At 38.7% G+C, this 20,842-nt stretch overlaps 1 protein-coding gene across 2 annotated transcripts in view; it reads right to left on the bottom strand.

The window, feature by feature from the left end:
- The window catches only part of PGAP1 (post-GPI attachment to proteins inositol deacylase 1), a 1,100,814-nt gene that overhangs the window by 164,491 nt on the left and 915,481 nt on the right, over positions 1-20,842 (bottom strand). For both annotated transcript variants that reach the window (XM_073647815.1, XM_073647814.1), the window contains one exon: positions 19,490-19,713. In XM_073647815.1, the coding sequence (XP_073503916.1) occupies positions 19,490-19,713 (224 nt within the window). The remainder of the gene's footprint in view (positions 1-19,489; positions 19,714-20,842) is intronic.

A 20,842-nucleotide genomic window follows, 5' to 3' on the forward strand; every position in this document is an offset into this window, starting at 1 on the left:
GGAGCAATTGCACAACAAATTTTGGGTTCCACTCTCTCCTTTTACCCTTGTGAAAATAAAAAAATTGGGGCTAAAATAACATTCCTGTTAATGTGATTTTTTATTTTCATGGCTCTACTTATAAACTTCCTTGAAGCACCTGAGGGTTCAAGGTGTTCTCCACACATCTAGATACATTCCTGGAGGGGTCTAGTTCTAAAATGGGGTCACTTGTGGGGGGTTTCCATTGTTTAGGCACATCAGGAGCTCTTAAATGCGACATGATACCCGCAGACCATTCCATCAAAGTCTGTGTTCCAAAATATCACTCTTTCCTTTATGAGCCCTGCCATGCACCCAAACAGTAGTTTCCTCCCACATATGGGGTATCTGCATACTCAGGAGAAATTGCACAACAAAATTTGGGGTCTATTTTCTCCGGTTACCTTGTAAAAATAAAAAAATTGGAACTAAAAGATCATTTTTGTGGGAAAAATGTGATTTTTTTTATTTTCTCGGCTGTACATTATAAATTTTTGTGAAGCACCTTGGGGATCAAGGTGCTCACCACACATCTTAAGAGTTCCCTTAGGGCTCTAGTTTCCAAAATGGTGTCACTTGTGGGGGGTTTCCGCTGTTTCATTATTCCAGCGAATGTTGCATTCAAAAAGTAAAATAGCACTCCTTCCCTTCCGAGCCCTGCTGCGCGCTTAAACAGTGGTGTTCCCCTATATATGGGGTATCGGCATGTTCAGTAGAAATTGCACAACAAATTTTGGGGTCAATTTTCCCCTGTTACCCTTGCAAAAATAAAAAAGATTTGGGTCTAAACTAAAATTTTTGAGAAAAAATTTCCTTCCACGTTCCAAAAATTCTTGTAAAGCACCTGAAGGAATAATAAACTTCTTCAATGTGGTTTTGAGCACTTTGAGGGATGCAGTTTTTAGAATGGTGTCAATTTGGGGTATTTTCTATCAAATATACCCCTCAAAGTCACTTCATGTGATGTGGTCCATAAAAAAAAATTGGTTTTGTATATTTTGTTGGAATAATGAGAAATCGCTGGTCCACTTTTAACCCTTCTAACTTCCTAATAAAAAAAAAAATTGTTTAAAAATTGTGCTGATGTAAAGTAGACATGTGGGAATTGTGATTTATTAACTATTTTGTGTGACATAACTCTGATTTATGGGCATAAGAATTAAAAGTTTGAACATTGCTAAATTTTCAAAATTTTTGCCACATTTCCGTTTTTTCACAAATAAACGCAAATAGTACTGAAGAATTTTTTAACACTACCATGAAGTACAATATGTCACGAAAAAACATCAGAATCAGTTGGATCCATTGAAGAGTTACAGATTCATTACCTAATAAAGTGACACTTGTCAGAATTGTAAAATTTGGCCTGGTCGTGAAGGAGAAAACAGGCTCGGGGGATGAAGCGGTTAAGCCAGTTAATCATGCTGAACAAAATAATTAATAAATAACATTTCCAATATGTGTACTTTACATCTGCATCATTTTTAAAACGTCATTTTATTTTGTTAGGATGTTAGAGGGGTTAAAAAATTAGTAGCAATTAATTTTTTTCAACAATTTACAAAATCTATTTCTTTAAGAACTTATTCATATTTCAATGGACTTTGAGCGGCCTATATATTGGAAGCTCCACAAAAGTGATAACATTTTAAAAATCACACCCCTTAAATACTTTAAAAACTGTTGTCAGAACATTTTTAACCCTTCGCGAGCTACACAGGAATTAATGCAAAGTGGAATTAAAAAAATAAATACATTTTACCTCTAAAATTTTACTTAAGCTTTTGCAAGAGATAACAGCAAAACATGCACCTCAGTTTGCTACCCTTTTTCTTTCGAGTGCAGCAATACCCCATATGTAGTCAAAAAGTTCTGTTTGGAGATTTGGTAGTGCTCGGAAAGGAAGGAACACCATTTGAATTTTGGAACACGAATTGGCTGAAATAGACTGTGGGCGACATGTCACAGTTGCAGGGCCCCTAAGGTGCCTAAACAGCAGGAACCCCCCACAACTGACCCCACTTTAGAAACTACACTCAAGGATTTTTTAACCCAAAGGTAATACACAGAATTGGATAATATTAGGTTGTCACATTAAATATGCTGTCATATTGAATATGTTGTCCTCAAAAATATTTCCAGAATCCATCCTTTCCTCAACCCTCAATCTACTAAAATGCTTGTGTATGGCCTCATCATCTCCCACCTGGCCCACTGCAACATCCTCCTCTGTGGCCTACCTGCTAACACTCTTGCCGCTCTCCAGTCTGTCCTTAACTCTGCTGCCCAACTAATTCATCTCTCTCCTCGTTACTCCTCCGCTTTTCCCTTCTGCAAAGCTAGTCACTGGCTCCCATTTCCTCAGCATATCCAATTCTAACTACTAACACTGACCTACAAAGCCATCCATAACCTTTCTCCTCCATACATGTCTGAACTAATCTTCCGATATTTTCTCTCACGTAATCTTTGGTCCTACCAAGATTTCCTTCTCTCCTCCACACTTATTTGTTCCTCACCCAATCGCCTCCAAGATTTCTACCAAATATCCCGCATCTTCTGAAATTTCTGTGCCTCAGCACGTCTACTATTCACCACACTCGGATCCTTCAGACGGAACTTGAAAACCCATCTCTTCAAGAAATCTTACAGCCTGCCATGATCCCGCTGCCTCCTCAACACCACTGGAGATGCTGCCTTCGTAACACCGGACCTGCTGCAACACCTCACCTATTGTCTCCTTTTCCACCATCCTGTAGAATGTAAGCCTGCAAGGGCAGGGTCCTCCTCCCTCTGTACTAGTCTATCATTGTTTATTTGTTACTGTAAGTGATATCTGTATTTTGTATGTAACCCCTTCTCATGTAAAGCACACCACGGAATCAATGGTGCTATATAAATAAATAATAAAGTCATTTTTTTCACTTTTGAAAAAAATCCAATCCTAACCGGAAAGATTGAAAGGAAAAAATGATAACATAAAAAAATGTAATCTGACAAACCAGGGATCATTTACTAATTAATGGGCTTTTGATCACTGTGATATGGTTTATCACAGTGATCAAAAGTCCAGAACCAATAAGAAAAATCCATGCTGTTGGTGGGTGCCACCTAGCAGTTGTCAGTATACGCACTGTGCATGCGCCCTCCATTTTTCTTCATGAAGAAGAGGCAGAGGGCCAGGGATGGAGCAGGCAGGCCGGGGGATATCGGAGGTACCGAGGAGGGTTTGGGGACATCACTTCTCTTTCCTCCGACATGTTATATCATGTCAGAAGAGAGAAAAATTATTTTAATAGCGGATCCCACTTTTATTTTTACGCGATCGTCGTTATTCATTGAATAACGGCAATCACGTGATCAGGGAATGGAAAAACTTGCCCTGATCATGTTCTTCATGGTCTCAGCTACCCCCGGTAGCTGACAACCTGGAGATTTTTGGACTTAGGGGGGAGCTATACACTTATTCCTGATCGCCATTTTAAAACGGTGGTGAGGGAATAAGACCCCTTAGCCGCCATTATAATGCATATTGTTGGTCATTAAGGGGTTAATAAAGAATTGTTATTTAATCTTTTTTGACTGTTCACTGTGTTTGGCCTTTTCATTTATATATTATGGTCTGGGCATATTGATTTTCTATGTTTCCCATACTGTGGCACTAAATATTTTTCGCTAAAAATTTATTGGACATATTATGATTTATATTTTATAAAAAATGTACTGTAGACAAAGCCCACATGTAATCCACATCCAAAAAAAGCTGCAAAAAACTGTGAAAATGCTGCAAAATAGTCGTTTTGAACAAAGCATTTTTACTTCCAAAAGAGCAGGTTTTGGTTCCAGAAAAAAAAAACAGCAAAATCTTGTAATCTTCTAATATTATAATTTGTTTTATACAATACAGTTTTTGCCATTTAACTTCTATACAGAAAAAATGTGAAAAATTAACCTGAAATATTGTGCTTCTCATACTGGCCACTGTGTTTTCAAAACAAAATGTTATTGTTTTGTAGCGGCCACTAGACCAGATTTCCCCTTTAAGTTAATGGACAAATATACAGTGGGTACGGAAAGTATTCAGACCTCTTTCAATTTTTCACTCTTTGTTTCATTGCAGCATAAAAAGTTATTTTTTTTTCTAATTAAAGTACACTCTGCACCCCATCTTGACTGAAAAAAAAGAAATGTAGAAATTTTTGCAAATTTATTAACCACTTCGCGCCAGAGCCAGTTTTTGCCTTCGTGACCAGGCCAATTTTTTCAATTCTGACCACTGTCACTTTATGAAGTAATTACTCTGGAGCGCTTCAATGGCTTCCCCTGATTCTGAGACTGTTTTTTCGTGACATATTGTACTTCATGATAGTGGTAAAATTTCTTCGATATCACTTGTGTTTATTTGTGGAAAAAATCGGAAATTTGACGAAAATTTTGAAAACGTTGCAATTTTCAAACTTTGAATTTTCATGCCCTTAAATCAGAGAGATATGTCACACAAAATAGTTAATGAATAACATTTCCCAAATGTCTAGTTTACATCAGCACAATTTTGAAACCAACATTTTTTTTTGTTAGGAAGCTATAAGGGTTAAAAGTTGACCAGCGATTTCTCATTTTTCCAACAAAATTTACAAAAACATTTTTTTAGGGACCACATTTTATTTGAAGTGACCTTGAGGGGCCTTTATGACAGAGAATACCCAAAAGTGACACCATTCTAAAAACTGCACCCCTCAAGGTGCTCAAAACCACATTCAAGAAGTTTATTAACCCTTCAGGTGTTTCACGGGAATTTTTGGAATGTGGAAGAAAATAATGAACATTTAACTTTATTTCACAAAAATGTTACTTTAGACCCAATTTTTTTATTTTCACAAGGGTAACAGGAAAAAATGGACTACACAATTTGTAGTGCAATTTCTCATGAGCGCGCTGATACCCCATATTTGAGGGAAAACCACTGTTTAGGCGCACTGCAGGGTTCGGAAGGGAAGCAGCGCCATTACACTTTTTGAATGTAAAATTTGTTTGAATAATTAGCGGACGCCATGCTGCGTTTGGAGAGCTCCTGATGAGCCTAAACAGTGGAAACCCCCCACAAGTGACACCATTTTGGAAACTAGACCCCTTAGGGAACTTATCTAGATGTGTGGTGAGCACCTTGAACCCCAAGGTGCTTCACAGAAGATTATAATATTGAGCTTTAAAAATAACATTTTCTAATTTTTCCCACAAAACCATTTTTCATCCCTTAATTTTGCATTATCATAAGGGTAATAGGATAAATTGCACCATGAAATTTGTTGTGCAATTTCTCCTGAGTACGCCGATACCCCATATGTGGGGGAAAACCACTGCTTTGGTGTACGGCAGGGTTCGGAAGAGAAAGGAGCGCTATGTTGGCTGGGATAGGCAGCAGACACCATGTCACATTTGAAGAGTCGCTGACATGCCGAAACAGCAGAAACCCCCACAAGTGACCCCATTTTGTAAACTACACCTCTCAAGGAATTCATCTAGGGAAGTAGTGAGTATTTTTTAATTTTTAAATTTATACCATTGGGCAGTGAAAAAAGCATAATTATATTTTTACCACAAAAAAATGTTTTACCCTCAGATTTTACATTTTCACACAGGGCAATGGGTAAAAATGGTGCCGAAATGTGTCACACAATTTCTTCTAAAAGTGGCAATACCCCATATGTGGCTGTATCGTACCGCTCAGCCATACGGCGAGATCTGGGGGGGACGGAGCGCTATTTGACAATTGGAGAACAAATTATTGTAGAATAGGCATTTGGATTTGGGAGCACAAAATTTTCTGAATTTCTTTTGGGGGGCAAGGGCCATTTCGCTTTTCCAGAGCCTTTCTGCTACCAGTAACTTGGAAGTCCCTTATATTTTTAACAGATGACAGACCTGAGTGGGGACTAGCTTTTTTTAAGGACTGAGTTGAAGCTTTTATTGGGAACATTTTATGTAACATTTATCCGGCGCTCTAGGCTGAGCACTTACATCGGGGTTTCCATCTAAATTTCCAAGTGATGTAATTCAGATTAAACCCCTGCGGGATCCATTCACTGTAATGAGGCAGCAGAGTTACTCTGGACTCCGTCTGGCCTCTGTTTAGCGGTGTCCTTTTTTTCCAGAAGTGCACAAAACTGGGGCCAACCGCACTTTTATGCACGCCTTAAAAAAATGACACCGTGGGATCACAGGCCAGATGGCATCCACAGTGGCCTATATCTGCCTCATTACAGGGAATCTTCCGTCATGGGTTACGTCTGAATCACGTATTTCAGAGATTTACACGGAAACTCTGGTGTAGGTGCTCAGCACAGAGTGCAGGATAAGTGTGAGCAGAGCCTTACTGCGATCTTTGGGAGACATAATAAACAAATCAGTAGCAGGTGAAGAATTGGTTTTATTTATTTTTTACGCCGTTCCTCGTGCGGTATAAGTGATGAGATTATTTTATTCTTCGGGTCGGTGCGATTACAGAGATATCAGATTTATATCGGGTTTTTATAACTGACAGCTGTCACACACTAAGACGCTTTTTTTGGCAAAATCTAGTTTTTGCATTGCCATATTTTGAGAGCTATAATTTTTCCATATTTCGGCCGACAGAGTCATGTGACAGCTTGTTTTTTGCGGGACGAGTTGACATTTTTATTGGTACCATTTTTGGGTACGTGACATTTTTTGATCGCTTTCTATTCCGTTTTTTGGGAGGTAAAATTAACAAAATCCAACAATTCAGGAATTGTTTTTTGAGTTTTTTTTTATGCCGTTCTGCGTGTGGTAAAAGTGATAAGGCAGCGTTATTCTTCAGGTCAGTATGTTTACAGTGATACTACACTTACTGTATTTTTTTTATGTTTTGGCGCTTTTACACAATAAAACAATTTTATAGAAAAAATATTTTTTTTGCATCGCTTTATTCTGAGAGCTATAACTTTTTTATTTTTTGGCTGATGGAGCTGTATGGCGGCTTTTTTTTTGCGGAACAAGGTGACGTTTTCAGCGGTACCATTTTATTTACATTTTGCTTTTTGATCGCATTTTTTTCCACTATTTGTTTGGCGATATGATGAAAAAGCATAGTTTTTTGCTCTGTTTTTTATTTATTTTTATTACGGTGTGCACAGAAGGAGTTAATTAGTGTGACAGTTTTATAGATCGGGTTGTTTCGGACGCGGTGATAACAAATATGTGTACTCTTTTTGTTTTTGCATAAATATACGGATTTATTGGTTTAATATTTTATTTATTTATTTTTATTTATTTTGTGATTTTTTTTAACAGTTTGAAAACATTTTTTAGACTTTTTTTTTACATTTTTACTTAGTCCCTGTATGGGACATTAATTTTTATTTTTGTAATCACTGTTCTCATGCAATGTAATAGACATGTACTACATTGCATGAGAAGTTTGCTGACAGTTTCACACTGTCTGTCTCCTGCTAGAGTTCAGCTGCAGCCTGAGCTCAGCAGGACACCATATATGACAGATCTGGAGGCGGACATGTGACCTCCAGCTGCCATAACAACGGCAGGTCCTGGAAGGCATCAGGGGGCCATCGGAGAGGTAAGTGGACGACCCCCTCTCCTCTTACTATCTTCTATATGCCCCGATCACTATAAATCGTGGCATATAGAAGATAGCAAAGGGTTAACATCATTGGGACCTGATCCAATAAGGTCCCGATGATGTCCTCTGTCAGAGCTGTTGCTCTGAACTGCAACCGCAGAACTTGCAGGACCCTGGGGGTCCTGAGAGCTGCGGGACCACCGACCGTTCATAAACGTCGGCGCTGCACAGAGCCCAGGCAGCGCCGACGTTTATGTACAGTGGGCGGTCGGGAAGCGGTTAAAAAAGAAAAACTGAAATGTCATAAGTATTCAGAACTTTTGCTCAGACACTCATATTTAAGTCACATGCTGTTCATTTCCTTGTGATAATCCTTGAGATGGTTCTACTCCTTCATTGGAGTCCAGCTGTGTTTAATTAAATTGATAGGACTTGATTTGGAAAGGCACACACCTGTCTATATAAGACCTCACAGCTCACAGTGCATGTCAGACCAAATGAGAATTTTGAGCTCAAAGGAACTGCCGATGGAGCTCAGAGACAGAATTGTGGCAAGGCCTTTATGGCAGAGTGGCCCGACGGAAGCCTCTCCTCAGTGCAAGACATATGAAAACCCGCATAGAGCTTGCTCAAAACACATGAAGGACTCCCAGACTATGAGAAATAAGATTCTCTGGTCTGATGAGACGAAGATATAACTTTTTGGAGATAATGCTAAGTGGTATGTGTGGAGAAAACCAGGCACTGCTCATCACCTGCCCAATACAATCCCAACAGTGAAACATGGTGGTGGCAGCATCATGCTATGGGGGTGTTTTTCAGCTGCATGGACAGGACGACTGGTTGCAATTGAAGGAAACATGATTGTGGCCAAGTACAGAGATATCCTAGATGAAAATCTTTTCCAGAGTGCTCTGGACCTCAGACTTGGCCAGAGGTTCACCTTCCAACAAGACAATGACCCTAAGCACACAGTTAAAATAATAAAGTAGTGGCTTCAGAATAACTCTGCGACCATTCTTGATTGGCCCAGCCAGAGCCCTGACCTAAACCCAATTGACCATCTCTGGAGAGACCTGAAAATGGCTGTCCACCAACATTCAACATCCAACCTGACTGAACTGGAGAAGATCTGCAAGGAAGAATGGCAGAGGATCCCCAAATCCAGGTGTGAAAAACTTGTTGCATCATTCCCAAGAAGACTCATGGCTGTACTAGCTCAAAAGGGTACTTCTACTCAATGAACCATCTCAAGGAGGATCACAAGGAAATGGACAGCATGTGACTTAAATATGAGTGTCTGAGCAAAGGGTCTGAATACTTATGACAATGTGATATTTCATTTTTTCTTTTTTAATAAATTTGCAAAAATTGCCACATTTCTGTTTTTTTCCAGTCAAGATGGGGTGCAGAGTGTACTTTAATGAGAAAAAAAATGAACTTTTTAGAATTTACAAAATGGCTGCAATGAAACAAAGAGTGAAAAATTTAAAGGGGTCTTAATAGTTTCCGTACCCACTGTATTTAATGTAATTATAATTAACCTCTTGAAGACCAAGCAATATTTGAGCATTTATCAAACAAAAGTTTCAGATTTTTCATTCTCGTACTTTCAGAAAAAAAAACACTTATTCCATTAAATATTTTTTGTATTTGCAAGGCTAATTGCCTTTTGTATATATTTTTTACATTTTATAATACATTATTTTACTTTTTTGCAGATCTGGAAGTGGCACTGAAAAGGTTAACAGGGGGATCAGTGCTGCTACCACCAGAAACATGCCTTAACTAATCATTATGAAAAAATGTTTTGAATGTCTTTTGAATGAGATATAAGTAGGTATGGGCAGACCGGTGAAAGTTTTGGTTCTGGTACCTGACCTGAACTTTTGAGAAAGTTTGTTTCAAGTACAAGAACAGTACAACCCCATTGAAAATAATGGAAACTCGTGCTTGTAAGAGAACAGTGACTGTTTGGTATGAACGCTGAATATTTCTGTTCGGGTTCGCCCATCTCCAGATATAAGCATTTTAATTTTTACCCAGTATTATCAATTATTTACCATGTACTTTTTTTTATTCTTGCTTAGGGCTCGCTCAAACTTGGGTCTAACACGGCTGAGTGCTATCCGATGTTTAATGCCGTAGTGCAGACCTGCAATTATTTTCTCATTCTGATTTGGCATGAGAAAAGAATTGCAGCATGCTGAGAGTTCATCCATTACTCAAATAACTTGTACTCATATGCAGTCTGGTGTACTTGCACTGAGACAATGGAGAAGATGAATAAATTAAGTTCTCCAAATCATGCAAGAGAATCGGATTACAATCAGATGACACTGGGATCAAACTCTGACAGATTTTGAGTTGTGTTATTAACATAATCAGCCAGCTTCTGTCACATTACAAATATACACCAGTGTGAGCGTACCCTTAAACTAAGTTTTTATTTTAAATTTAAGAACATACATAGCAAGTATACAACAAGTTGTAATAATACAAACAATTAAGTGGGAACATAAAAAGGGAAAACAGTAGGGGTAAGTTTCACACATTGAGATGAGGGTGGGGGAATAAGAAGGCCAAGGGGGAGACCAGCTATATCTCCTGAATGAGAGTATCTCAAGGGGAATCCGAAATCGGTAGAAGCCTTAAGCTTAGTGGTGATGAAGTGAAAGGCTTGTGATTAGAGTATTCTGACAGGTAACCAGATTTTCTCAAATTTATGTACTTTATATTTAAGTAAATCTGATAATTTTTCATTAGTCATATCTAAGAAATTTGCCGTTTGACTTCTGAGAAACTTAGTCCCGTTTTTTTCCAAGTTGAGGCTATAGTTTGTTTGTTTAGTCACTAGCAATATGAAAGAAATAATAGTGTCATGGACATACCGTAAAAGAAGGGCCAGAAAATCGCAGAGTCTGGTTACCAAAACTCCTGCAATGGTTAGATCTGCTTCACCATCATACTAAACAGTGCAGGTTCTATTTGCTCTGGTATTGCTAGGGTTAATAAGTTCAGTTGATCTCCTGGAGCTCTCCATCATGGATTTGCCTCAGCTGTTAGTGTAGTGTAATCCTACACTATTCTGACTTAGGCTGCGTTCACACATTGCGTATTTTCACGCGCTTTTTCAAAATACGCAATGTACCTTGTGTCTGCCAGCAAAGTGAATGGGAAATTCACTTTGCCGTTCACACACAGTGTAATACTACGCAGCACGAAAGCGCAGCTGCGTAAAGAATTGACATGTCAATTCTTTACGCAGGGCAGCCTGCGCTTTCTCCTATATTGTGCCCATTATAAGCGCTGGAATTACGCAGCTGTGTTCGCACAGCGCGCGCGTAAAAAAACGCAGGGAAATACGCAATGTGTGAACGCAGCCTTACACCTGCCTGGGTGGGGGTGTCAGGTAGGGAACTGGAAGTTCAGGCCGGGAACTGCAAATCACAGGGCCCGGTGACGTGCAGGGGAGTTGGGATGAGTACGGAAATGAAGCTAGTAAGTGGGGATTTCTTAGCGTCCCCCGGATATGAAGCTTGGCAGAACTAATTTAATAAAAAGGTATTTCGCAGCAATCAGACCGCTGATATGGGCCATACAGGTAGGTATAGATTCACATTTCTATCACCTGTATGCCCATATTAGAGGTCTGATAGGTCCCGGGGGGGGGGGGGGGGGGTGACAGATTCCCTTTCAAAGCTTTACAAAGGTTTTTGGGGTTTGCCAATTATTATTATTATTATTATATATTATTATAGCAACATTTATTCCATGGCCTTTACATGCGAAAAAAGGGCTATACATACAAAAACAATTACAATGTTACAATTACTACCGAAGGTTGATCAAGAACTTTTGGGTAATGGCCAAACCTCTCACAGACTTTTCTAAATGTTCCAGTCCAGCCAGTGAGGCATTTGATACTTTAAAGAAATGTTTTGCTTCTGCGCCAATTCTTATACAGCCTGACGTCACTCAGCCATTCATTGTAGAGGTTGATGCGTCAGAAGTGGGGGTTGGGGCTATATTGTTGCAGGGACCTATTCCAAGTAAATGGCGTACGTGTGCATTCTTTTCAAAGAAACTATCATCCGCCGAGAAAAACTATGACATTAGTAATAGGGAACTTTTGGCAATAAAGAGGGCTTTTGAGGAGTGGCAAAATCTTTTGGAGGGGGCAGTGCATCCAGTCATGGTAATCATCGATCATAAAAAACTTTTGCATTTGGAATCTGCAAAACGACTGACACCTAGACAGGCAAAATGGTCATAGTTCTTAACCAGATTAAAATTTTTGGGACGTATGGATAAGAACATTAATGCGGATGCCTGATCTCATTGTTTTCATGGGGGAGTAGGTAATTGTGAACCAATGCCTATATTACAGAAAGGGGTAGTTATTGCAAATGTATGTTCTGGTCTTGAGAGGGAGGTCGTGTAGGCTCACGGGTACGCTCCGGCTGCCTGTCCTTCAGGTAAACTGTTTGTTCCTGTGAACCTACGTCTCAGGATTTTATGTGATCATGATTCGGTTTTGGCTTTACATCCTGGCAGTAAAGCCACCATAGATCTTCTTACTCGTCGTTTTTGGTGGTCTGGGGTGCACCAGGATGTTTGGGAGTATGTAGCTGCCTGCAGTACTTGTGCGCATTCTAAGACCCCACATATTCGTCCGTCTGGGGCTCTTCAACGTTTGGCGATTCCTGAAAGACCGTGGACTCATTACTGATCTACCCTTATCTGCAGGTAATACTGTAATATTGGTGGTGGTGGACAGACTCAGCAAGATGGCTCATTTCATTGACTTATTTGATTTACCGAATGCCAAGACTTTGGCGCAAGTTTTAATTAATCGTGAAATTACATTGGATTCCATCTGATATTGTTCCTGACTGAGGGGTGCAATTTATTTACAAATTTTTGAATTTGCTCGCTTGGGGTTTAACTTTCATTTTCACCCACCTTTTATACACAGTCTAATGGGCAAACTGAACGTATGAACCAGAGTCATGAGACATATCCTAGGTATTTTGTGTCCGAGAATCAGGAGGATTGGGTTTCTTATGTACCTATAGCTGAGTTTGCTGTGAATAACAGTTGTCACGAATCTACTGGCAAGTCCCCGTTCTTTGGGGCATACAGATTTCATCCTCAATTCTGCTCCTTCAATAGGAATCATTCTTCAGGAGTGCCTGAGGAGGAAAGTTTTTCTTTGTCTATTATATCAGTGTGGCAAGGTGTTTTTGATAATTTGAGTAAGATGGGTCCAAATATAAAAGTATGCCGGATGACCTAATGACCTGGCAACAGTGCGGTGCTGGAATTGTGGGGAAAATGGACATTACTCCAAACACTGCAAAAACCCTAAGGAGATTTTGAGTAGTTTGTAGATGGTTCCAGATACCACCAGGATTTGCAATGCAATGGATATGCAGTAGTACCCCTCAAATGAGATCTCAATGAAAGTGCAAATGTGCATCAGCTGAATACAGGTGTTTGGGTGGTCATACGCAGACACGTGAGAAGGAGCCTAGATACACAATTTGATGGCCCTTTCCAATCCACCTGCGCATATCCACCTCAGTGAAACTTAAGGGAAAGCCCACCTGGATTCATGCCAGTCACTGCAAACAGGTCAGTTCACCGGCAGAATGACGGTTCTACTAATCACTTTGTTGGTATGTTTTTGATTATTTGAGTAAGATGGGTGCAAATATAAAAGTATGCCTGATGACCTAATGACCTGGCAACAGTGCGGTGCGGAATTGTGGGGAAAATGGACATTACTCCAAACACTGCAAAAACCCTAAGGAGATTTAGAGTAGTTTGTAGATGGCTCCAGATACCACCAGGATTTGCAATGCAATGGATATGCAGTAGTACCCTCAAATGAGATCTCAATGAAAGAGCAAATGTGCATCAGCTGAATACAGGTGTTTGGGTGGTCATACGCAGACTCGTGAGAAGGAGCCTAGATACACAATTTGATGGCCCTTTCCAATCCATCTGAGCATATCCACCTCAGTGAAACTTAAGGGAAAGCCCACCTGGATTCATGCCAGTCACTGCAAACAGGTCAGTTCACCGACAGAATGACGGTTCTACTAATCACTTTGTTGGTAGAAGCAGGGTTATTGCTCCCAAGAAAGACACTGGATAGACTTTTAAATATGGACTGGGAGAACAAACCTATTTGACATTATGCTTTTCTTATAAAGGACATAGAAGGAGAAAAGAAAAAAGGACTGTTGGATATGCATCCACAGTCCAGTATCTGCAAGGACTATGCCGTACTTAGCCTTACTTCTGGAGTCATGGGAGGTATTAGCCTTACTTCTGGAGTCATGGGATGTATTAACACCACACTGCATACACAATGAAACATGTACTCAATCTAAGTTTTGAGGAAAGAATGTGCCTCGCAACGTATCTGCCATATTGACTTTAGTTGGATAGGTCACTAATCCCTGGTTCCACTTAAATATATGAAGACCTAAGACTCCTGGTGGGGGATACATTGCCTTTTTTTTTTAATCCAGACAACAGGTTTAAGGTCTTAGCGGGTTGGATTTCTGGCATTATACAGACTTGCAGGTAGATTTTATTGTTTTGTTTATTGCTCGATCTAGCCGTAAAAACGCTAATATATGTATTACTCCAGCTGTTTAATAGTGTATGTGTCAAGAGATCTAGTGCTGAACCATCCATAGAATATTATAGACCCCAGATAACCACTGTTGATGGGGGAGTGGGTGTCCACATTGAGGGTGGATGGGCAAAGCATGTAGAAAGCTCCCTTATGGGTTCTAGACCCCTGAGACAGTAACTCCTTTGTGGATTCCAACTAGTCCTGTGGCAAATGTGATACCATTTGCAAAAAAGGGAAATTGATATAGAAGGTTTAATGTTTTTCCTCTCTGTTCTACATTTAGTTTAGTATTAATTAGCCTTATAGTCTCATAGTCAAGGTTTTCATATTTCATCTTCATTCATTCATACTTTCTTATCTCATATGCAATGTTTTGAGGTTCTGCAAAAACTGTTATGGGTACATGATAACTAAAGTCATCATGACCTGAGTAATGAGGGGCAGTGTATGGGGATTCCTCAATGAAAATTACATTGTCTGTAAATGATATAAGAAGAAGCATTCACAGAAGAATAAACAGAATTGTTTTGCTCAAAACAAGTATGCATTCTTTTCTCCGAGTGCTTGTTATTTTGGAGGGCCTAATCTCTTATCTTGGTCTCACTGGTGATCCAGCACTCTGACTGGGGTCAGAACAAAAACAGATACAAAAGGAGTAATGTAATTTTCATTGTATGTATGCAGCCTAGCCAGGAAATCTGCATTTCCCCTGATTTTGAGCATTAAACAGAGTTTATGTCGCATTTGAGGGTAATTTGCTGTTTGGAGAAATTCAAGGTTAGCGATCAACTTCTCGCCAAGGTGATAAAGTTGGTTTGTGGACCACTGAAAAGGAAAGTCTTGCTTTAGTTGAGTTAGTGTAGTAGCGTGGAGAGAGATGTTAATTTCTTGAGATTTTGATTGATGGATCTCTAATACAAATATTTGTTTTCAAGATAGACAGGGATTCAATCAATATAGAAAAAGAACTTGGCACTCAAACCCATAGTCTAGGGGTTTGAGTGTCAAGTTCTTTTTCTATATTATGGATGGGCTGAATGTCCTACTTGTGCACCATTAACTACAAGTAACAAGAGTGCCGTATATTACCTGAGGGATTGAATCAAGGCGGAAAGCGAAATTTGAGGATCAGTAAGAAAAAGCAAAATGTTGTCTGCAAACATAAGAAGTTTGATAGGGATTGATGCTATTTCTATGCCTTGGATATAAGGGCTGAAGCAAAAGTGGGTTGCTGAGGGTTCAATTGTGAGTAGGAAAAGTAGCGGGAAGAGGGGACAACCTTGGCTTGTGCTCTTCTTGATGGGAGAAGGAGTCAGAGGAAAAGCCTTAATAGTGTACTTGAGTTGTGGGGTGGCTGTATAAGGCACAAATCCACAAAAGAAAATGATCAGGGAAGTTCCATCTCTGCAGCACCGCCAACAAGTAGGCCCAAGAAACCGAGACAAAAGCTTTTTTAATGTCAAGTGACAAAAGCATACCAGCTAGTTGCGTTGTTTGGAGTGGTGCAAGAGATGGGAAATCCTTTGTATATCGTCTGAAGCTTGCCTTGCTTTTACCTAGATTTAAAAAGGTAATGTGATGTGGAATAGAGCTAAGTAAGGTATCCATCAATCGCAGATAATTAGGGGAAGAGACTTTGTATAGTTATTTGGAGTGTTGTTGAAATGTGCAAACTAAACGCTGAGGGTTAGCTCAGTGTGCAATCGTATTGGAGTTCTCGGTAAGTGGAGGCATTTTAAGTGTCGAGCGATGTGAGAATTGCTTTTATTAAGTGTTTAGAAACCCAGTTGAGACCAGTGTAGGGCTCGGTCTGCATTCACAGGGAGACAAAGGTCTAGCTCGGTGATCACGTTTGTAAAGTCTCAGTAAGTTCAAGGAGAGTGAGCGTTTTTATTGTGAGACTTTAGAGATAAAACCCTGTTTTCCAAAACAGCTGCTGTAACCAGTCTTTCTTCTTGTGCAGAACTGCTTTATCATGTACTTTTTAAAATTATTTTGTATGTTAAAAGGGGATCTATGTATTTGCAGATGTAGGCATGATCAGAAATTGAATGTTTACATAATTAAAGGCGTTCTCCAGGCTAAAGATAGTGATTACTCAGCCTAAGGATAGGTGATCAATATCACATAATTGGGCAGTGCAACACCTCAGTCGATCAGCTGCTAGTAGATCGGAGGTGGACGGATGTAAGAATTGAGTGGAGCTGCGCAATGCCTAGAGAACCTCTTTAATTTTGGAATTAGATTGGATGTTATTGAAACCAAAATACAAGTAAACTTTGGCACTGGAACTTTCTATTTCAGATGGATTTGTTCGCATTTTAATTGACTGACAACTTTCAGTCCTGTATTTTCCTATGTGCATATTTATTCACTAATACATCATAGTATGTAGCTTTGAACGATTCAGCACTGTCACTTTATTAATCTATGGGCTACACCACTTGGTCTCTATTATATGAGATTTATTCTTACTTATTTAAAATCTATAGATACATATCTATATACTTTTTTTATTCCATCCATTATTTTTGCTTTTTTATATATACTATTTTTTCTATATTCATGCAATCTCATTTTGCTGGCCATACTATTTGGTGGTACACTAATCATTTTTTATTTATTTTGACCCATCAATTGACCTTGCACTAATTTATTTGTTACAGACGGGTGTTTCATATATTTTTTTTACTAATTTTTATACATTACTTGCAAATAAATACATGATTTTTACATATATCCATCTATTCCTCATAATAATTTTTTGTACGTAGTTTTAGAATCTTTTGTTATTTATATTTTATTGGTTTATCAATTCAGTATTTCATGATTGTGTCTTAAAAATCTACACAGTATTGGTACCCCACCTCCTGCATATTTTTTTATTCTAATTGTGGATATTTTTCCTTACTGTTCTAATTGTTAAGTTATGAAGTGCATAAATACAAATTTATATTTTATCATAGAGATTTTTACTGGTGTATCACATATATAGGTTTACTGTTAAATGCCACTGTCAAACTAACGGCCATTTAACAGGCAACGGCAGGGAAGTGTATCATTCCTCACACCCATCAGCGTGCCCATGACATAATCACGGGGCACCAATGGGTTGTCATGACAGCCTTAGGTGTGCTGAACACCTTTGGACTTCTTATGAGGATTCTTCTGTGAAAGCCAGCTGTTTTGTTCCTATTTTGCATCATCTTTATAAAACAATATACAAACACTGTGAGACCTGGCGTCCGCTCAGCAGGAGGGGATGGCCACAGGTAAACACACATGATTTACTTTAACTATGACTTTGTTATATTATCCAATGGTTTAAGGACTGTAGTGCTGAATTCACATGATTAAAAGCACTTATATAGTCCTATTCCCTTTTATGTCCATGGGTCCATGGTTGAAATTGTGAAATACATATATCCCATCTCCTCCTGTTTGTTTCCACCGCATTAGTGTTTGCACTCTATTTTTTCCCTTTTCTTCTATTTTTTGTTACAATATTTTAATCAATAAACTTTATATACTTACCTGATTGGCATTTGATTTTTGGTACTAATATACAAACACTGCCTACCTTTTTGGATTAAATATATAAATTTAATAGCTCTGTTCCTCTTGCTCTATAAACTGCACCCCTGACACCATACGCTGCCATTTAACAGGTGTCCAACCGGCCTGTATAAATGATTGGTGGTTGCAGCTAGTAGCGGTTCCTTTTTTCTTATTGTGGAGCTGGCCGTGACCGTACGGGGGATATATACATATATTCCAAAGGTTTGAATTGGAGATGTATATACCATACGCTCACGGTGAGTTTTCCAATAAACAGCTGCAGCCTCATCTATTACTCATTAGCCAATTGCGTAATTGTCCTGACGATTGGAGGCAGCAGAGTTGTATTCCCTTGACAAGTGAGAACAGTGGTGGGAGTAGTGTAACTCCCCCGGCCGTGCATCTTTGTTAATGATATTGATTTAATCATGGTAATGGTTCCCAATTACTTTGTATTGGATCATGTTCATGTTGCTGTTTTAAAAATTCTTCCACCTTTTTGTGATGTGTCTATAATTGATGTTCCGTATTATTCGGACTATAAGACGTGGTGGAGGATGTGGGGGGAGCGGCAGCGGGGGTTGAACGGAGCACAGGAGACAGCAGCCACCTATATTGTGCCCGCCACTAAGAAAAATTAATATTCACTGCTCCCCATGTCCATGGGTGTGGAGAGCAGTGCATATTCATTTTCCTTAATAGCACGCACACTGAACCCGCAGCGCGGCTCCTGCTGCGCTCGGTGGTCATGTGTGCCCTCTATTAAAGACCATGAATACTCACTATAACGCACTTCCATGGGTTCCTTCTCTAAAGCCTAGGTGTGTCTTATGGTCCGGTGTGTCTTATAGTCCCGAAAAATATGGTAATTCATTCATTTAATTTTTGACATCTTTGGATATACTTTTTGACCACACTGTCTTCTCTCTTCCTCTTGGGTTTTAATGTTTTTTTTTTTTAGGTCCTTCTTTGGTTGTTGTATTATAATTTGATTTAACTAAATTTATTTACTTTTATAGCTTTTTTTTCATGGATATTTGGTGTTACAGCATGATTTTATCAAGTAATGTACAGGTACATATTTGGTATTGCTATATTGGTAAAAGTCTGATCTATCAAATTATAAAGTACATCAGATAGGTAAATGAAATAATGAGAAAAAATTGAAATTGCCACAATTACGGTACATTTTTTGCCAATCACAACATTGCAATACGAAGCGATAAAAACATTGTATCTACTCTATTCGTAAGACCGTCACATCAGGGTGCAAATAATAAGCCCTCACACAGCCCCATATTCTGAAAATTTAAAACGTTACGAGTCTCAGAACATGGCAACACTTGCAAATTTTTTTGTTGTTTCTTTTACATTTTGTTTACATTGTTTTCACTACTTAATAAAAAAAAAAAACTATACTTTTGAAAAAAAAAAAATAAATAAAAAGCCCTCCTACAGCTACATGCAAAGAAGATTAAAACGTTATGGCTCTTTGAAAAAGGGAAGGAAAAAAACAGAAAACTGCCCAGAAGTGAAGAGGTTTATATAACAAATTATTCTTGGTTCAAAGGCAAGATACATTATTTATATTCTTATTTGTCTATTTTTTTAAACAAGTCAAACTAGTAACCAAAAAATAATCAAATCTCTTGTAAACATACCTTATATTCTTGAGCCAGTAAATAAAACAAGGTAATGTCAATAGACTTAGCCAAAGCAGTAAGTTTATGACTGAAATATGCATCTTGATGTCATCAGACGCTGTGCATAAATCATAAGTATACAGTGGAGGATCGGATTCTTCTTTCTGAGGACTAAAGATGTATTCTAAATTTTTTGCTGAACTCGCCTCAGTGGGTTTGGTGGCAGGTATATGACTTGTAGCCTATAGAAAAAAATAAATATATTATACAAAAGCATCTATTGTTTTACAAAGTTAAAGGATTTAAATACATTTTACAAACATGTCCCTTTCATGAGTATCCTCCGTTCATAAAAAATCTTATTACGACATGTCACCACCTAATTTGTGGTGAGGAGAGCTGTAGGACTCCAAATGAAAAACACTATGGAGATGCCATGGTGTGCAGTGCATGGGACCTTCACAGTTCAAAAATAGAGGAATCTTTCGCCCTCTACTTAAGGTGTTCCTTATACATCGATTAAGAGCTCATTCACACGTCAGTTTTTCACATACAAGCGCTATCCGTGTTTTTCATGACTAGTACTCGTACCTATAACAGTCTATGGGGCTGTTCACATGTCCGATTTTTCCTCAGAATGGTCCATTAGTTATTTTAATTACTTATATAGCTCCATTAAATCCACAGCGCTTTAACAGACATCACAACATCACTGTCCCCATTGCATCTCAGACTCTAAACTCCCTATCAGTAGGTCTTTGGACTATGAGAGAAAACCCATGCCAAAGGGGATAACATACAAACTCCTTGCAGATGTTGTTCTTGGTGGAATTTCAACCCAGGACCCCAGCATTGCAAGGCCACAGTACTAACCACTGGGCCACCGTGCTGTCTATGCAAAGTCACGGAGACATGTCCAATATTGATCCGAATGTCAAATGAAAACTGGCAATGCAAGTTTATGGGTCTGTGAAAAAACTGAAAAGCACTCTGATACCATTTGCTGTCCATTTTTAACTGATTGAATTCCACATGTGTTAATTCATAGTTTTGATGCCTTCAGTGTGAAAGTACAATTTTCAAAGTCATGACAATACAGAAAAACCTTTAAATGAGAAGGTGTGTCCAAACTTTTGGTCTGTACTGTATATATTTTTCATTTAAGTGGTAAATTTTTTTTTAGAAATTTGTAAAAGAAAAAAGTTTTTTGTTTTTGTCGCCGTTTTCATTTTTCGTGATATGGGGATAAGCGATGGCTTATTTTTTGCACCCTGAAGAGACATTTTTACTGATATTTTGGGGTACATACATTTTGATCGCGTCTTATTGCAATGTTGCGGCTGCCAAAGAAAGTGTAATTCTGGTGTTTTG

The sequence above is a fragment of the Phyllobates terribilis genome, unplaced genomic scaffold, assembly GCF_046119375.1.
Source record: "Phyllobates terribilis strain yellow unplaced genomic scaffold, ASM4611937v1 Scaffold_9__5_contigs__length_417890890, whole genome shotgun sequence".
NCBI lineage: Eukaryota > Metazoa > Chordata > Amphibia > Anura > Dendrobatidae > Phyllobates > Phyllobates terribilis.